The sequence below is a fragment of the Pteronotus mesoamericanus genome, unplaced genomic scaffold (genome assembly GCF_021234165.1).
Source record: "Pteronotus mesoamericanus isolate MK-2021 breed Mesoamerican mustached bat unplaced genomic scaffold, CSHL_Meso_final contig_2, whole genome shotgun sequence".
Taxonomy (NCBI): Eukaryota; Metazoa; Chordata; class Mammalia; order Chiroptera; family Mormoopidae; genus Pteronotus; species Pteronotus mesoamericanus.
This window is the reverse complement of record NW_026555084.1, coordinates 20,086,311-20,090,647: the sequence shown is the minus strand read 5'-3', so window position 1 is coordinate 20,090,647 and position 4,337 is coordinate 20,086,311. Positions and strand designations below refer to the sequence as shown.

Below are 4,337 nucleotides of genomic sequence, written 5' to 3'. Positions count from 1 at the left end.
ATAATGACCGGAATACAAAGGTGAGCAAGAGCGTTCCCAGCCCCCAAAGAACCCATTGCTGAGTTCTTCAGAGCAAGGAGGGGAAGGAAACCACTTATGACAATACCAAGTGATGAGAGTCACACGTAGGTCTATGCCACATGATGTTGGGGTCTCAGGGCAGGAGGACAGACGAATGAAATGGAGGCGGCAGCTTCCTCAGAGCTGAGGACAAGCAGATCAGCTAATCGGCGGTGTAAGAACAACAAATGAGCTCCACAGAGGCAGGGAGGCCTTTCCCTTTGAAAACGATGTATTCATTGCATTTCTAAGTGTTCAGGGAACTGGGGTGGCAAGGATTCAAGTGGGAAAAACACATACGGTTTCCGACTCATATGTCTTCAGTGCTTATAGGAAAACCTGCCCTGCCTGGTGAGTCTTCTCATATGTAGAAATAGATAAAAACGCTTGCGGAGGAAGAATATTCTCCACAATTTACTGGTTTATTACTTCCTTGGGTAAAACTCTTCCCGGGGTGATCACTGTTCTCGGAGTAAAGCCCACACCCGGCCCCGGGCCCCGGAGCTCTGCCCTCCGTCCGCAGCCCCACCTCCCGCCGCTCCCACCGGAGCTCACTGGGCTCGGGCGCCCGCAGCGCTCTTCCTCCAGAGCTTTTCGCGTCTGACTCTGACTCGCATAAAGGGGAAGCCGCCCTGAGAATGATGCCAGGCCAGAGGGAAGGAAGCAAAGGCAAGAGGTCAGAAAGGGTCCCTGCTGATGTCATCGAGCACCCAGGCCATCAGCTGCATGACAATGGAGGCCTCTGCCTGGTCCCCGCCGGCGGTGCCCTGGTGTGTGGAGCCTGCCCAGCATGCTGGGCGCTGGCCTTTTCCCTTTTCCCTGCAACACCGCATGCCTTACTGTTGGGAGTTCCCGTATGAACGGCCAAGTACGGCCACACGCTTCTCAAACTACAGCACACACAGCCCCAATTCTGTGCAAAGAAGATAAAAAGCAAAGTATCCGATACATCTTTGTAAATCATCAAGTTTATTACAACATTTGGAAAAACCAAAAGCTTTAATAAGAACCCCCACAAACATGGGAGCCAAGGAGAGCGGGGAGGGGAGAAAAACAGTCCATTCGTCGGGGCCAAGGGATGGGCCCGCAGCGAGGGTGGCTTCTCCGCGTGTTCCGCCCGTGTGCGCACCTCCGCCGTCCACCGGACCGAGTCCTCGCACCTGCACACACAGCGTGTGTCTGTGGCACCGTCTGTCCTGCAGCTGCTTGCGGCCCGCTTTTGGCTCAGCTCCTGCGCCACCGCGCCTCACGTCGGCTTCACCTGCGTCCTTCGGAGACGCAGCTTCTTCCTGGCTGGCCCGCAGCAGCAGAACATGTTGAGGCAAAAACCGAAGGCTCGCCGAGCCACCCGCTGCCAGCCCGGACTGTGGCCAGAGGGAGAGGCTGGGGTCCCCCCGTCAGGCTGCTGGAGGCCTGGGGTCCCCCCGTCAGGCTGCTGGAGGCCTGGGGTCTCCCTGTCAGGCTGCTGGAGGCCTGGGGTCTCCCCGTCAGGCTGCTGGAGGCCTGGGGTCCCCCCGTCAGGTTGCTGGAGGCCTGGGGTACCCCCGTCAGGCTGCTGGAGGCTGGAGTCAGCGGTGGTTCCCTCTGCGGAGGGGGTGGTCCCCCCGTCAGGCTGCTGGAGGCTGGAGTCAGCGGTGGTTCCCTCTGCGGAGGTGGTGGTCTCCCCGTCAGGCTGCTGGAGGCTGGAGTCAGCGGTGGTTCCCTCTGCGGAGGGGGTGGCCGTCCTCAACTCCCGTCTGGCTAGGGACGCGCTGCGGCCGGACGCTGGGCTGGGTGGGGGGGCCGGAAGCTGCTTTTCGGCGCTCGAGGGAGTGCTCGTTAGCGACCCCAGGCGGCTGGAGGAAATGACAGCCTCCTCTGTCTCCGTCCCGCTGTCGGACTCAGGGGGGGAGTAGGGCCTCACCCGGATGGTGAGGACCTTCCTCGTGTCTTTCACTGTCTTCAAGATTAGGTAAGTACCCATTACACTGTCGTAGTATTTTTTGGAGAGGGAGTTCTTTATCTCCTCCTCCTTAAAGCCTAGGCCCTCCATTATCGCTGCCACCTGGGGGTCAATGTCACCCCCAGGTGGCTCACTGTACGGCCTCAGCTCCTGTTCTTGTCCCATGTTTATCCATGGGTCGCTCATCACATCGCTTAGGGTTGGCCTTCTCATGGGGTCGAGGGTAAATAACATTTTCAATAGGCTTTTACTTTCTTCCGAAAGAAAGTCCGGCAGACTGACATTCCCCCTTAGTATTGCTTGCACAGTTTTCCCGTAAGAGCCCCCCTCAAACGGAAACTCCCCCACCAACATTCTGTACAACACCACCCCCAGGCTCCAGACGTCCGCCTTCGGGCCGTCATAGATTTCACTCCTCAAGATTTCTGGGGCCATGTAAGATATGGTGCCACAGTAGGTACTCAACTCGTAGTTAGTGAACACCCTCGCAAAGCCGAAGTCGGCCACTCTGATGTTCCCCTCACCATCGATGAGGATGTTATCTGGTTTCAGGTCCCGGTGGACGACTCCCTGCTGGTGGCAATACTGCATCGCGGATACGACCTGACGGAAGATGGCTCGGGCTTGCCCCTCGCTCATGCGGCCGTGGCGGTGCAGGTGTTCCCTTAGGTCCCCTCCGCTCACGTGCTCCATGACAATGTAAACGTACTCCTGAGTGGCAATCACCTCAAATAATTTTACTATGTTGGGGTGATTTAGACGCTTGAGGCTACGTGTTTCATCAAAGTATCTACTTATGTCACGATGGCTAATGCCTTTGATGGCCACCTCCCTACCCGTCAACCTGTGGCGGGCCAACCGCACCTTGGCAAAGGACCCTTTGCCGATGGTGCGCAGGAACACATAGTTGCCAATAAAGCGCTCCTTAAGGCGGGCGATGGCTTCAAGTACATTAGTCATTGTGACATAAAACCAAAGGAAAAAAAAGGAAAACAAAAACAAAACAAAAGAAGAAAAGAAAGTCACACAAAAAGAACAAAGCAAATAAAATTAAAAAAAGAAAAAACACAATAAAGGCAAATCAATAAAATTAAAAAAAGAAAAAAAATAATAAAGGCAAATTAAAAAATGACCAAAAAAGATAACAAACTGGAAAAGCAACAAGGAAAACAAAAGAAGAAAAGAAAGTCACACAAAAAGAACAAAGCAAATAAAATTAAAAAAAGAAAAAACACAATAAAGGCAAATCAATATAATTAAAAAAAGAAAAAAAATAATAAAGGCAAATTAAAAAATGACCAAAAAAGATAACAAACTGGAAAAGCAACAAGGAAAACAAAAGAAGAAAAGAAAGTCACACAAAAAGAACAAAGCAAATAAAATTAAAAAAAGAAAAAACACAATAAAGGCAAATCAATATAATTAAAAAAAGAAAAAAAATAATAAAGGCAAATTAAAAAATGACCAAAAAAGATAACAAACTGGAAAAGCAACAAGGAAAACAAAAGAAGAAAAGAAAGTCACACAAAAAGAACAAAGCAAATAAAATTAAAAAAAGAAAAAACACAATAAAGGCAAATCAATAAAATTAAAAAAAGAAAAAAAATAATAAAGGCAAATTAAAAAATGACCAAAAAAGGTAACAAACTGGAAAAGCAACAGCAACGGCTGGGCAGTCCAAGTCCAACAGGTCACTACAATCAGCTTCCTGGGCATCAACGGACAAAAATCTCAGCCCAGCCAGGCCTGTATATATAGTCGCAGCTTGCGACTGCATCACAATGGCGCCCTATGAGGTCAGAGCAAGACATGGGCCAAGCGTGGCTGAGGGTAAACTACAGTGGTTTCTTCACTTTTGGGTCTCATGACCCTTTTGGTCTGGAAGAAGGGAAAAAAAGGACCCCCTGCCCAAAGAGCTCTTTGACTTTTTGGTCTCATGACCTTTTTGGTCTGGAAGAAAGGAGAAAAAGGACCTCCAGCCCGAAGAGCTCTTTGTTTATGTTCGATATTAAAGACTGATATTTACTTGATTAGAAATAAGAATCCGTAAGACGCTCAAATAAAGTAAAATAAGATAAAACAAAAAAGTGTTACTTATTCTCGTGCTGCAGCTCATAGTTCAAATAGCACCTGCTCAGAGAAAAACTCCCCTGACCCATCCATTCCCACCTGCCTCACCTAGCCCATCACGGTGTTCACCTTCACAACACAGACCACAGGGCACCCGATTCCTGTTTCCTGTCCGTCCTTCCCATGAAGGCAGGAGCATGACTGTGTCTTCCCTGTGTCTGGCACAGCGAGTGGCAACAAAAGAAATGTTTCACCAATAGAAGGG

General features: G+C 50.1%; 1 protein-coding gene across 1 annotated transcript; it reads right to left on the bottom strand.

Annotated features, from left to right (window-relative positions):
• Positions 1 to 1,306: 1,306 nt before the first annotated feature.
• LOC129066307 (MAP/microtubule affinity-regulating kinase 4-like) lies at positions 1,307 to 2,962 on the bottom strand. The gene has a single exon (XM_054567848.1). The coding sequence runs from the start codon at positions 2,960 to 2,962 to the stop codon at positions 1,307 to 1,309; it is 1,656 nt and encodes a 551-aa protein (XP_054423823.1).
• Positions 2,963 to 4,337: the final 1,375 nt, after the last annotated feature.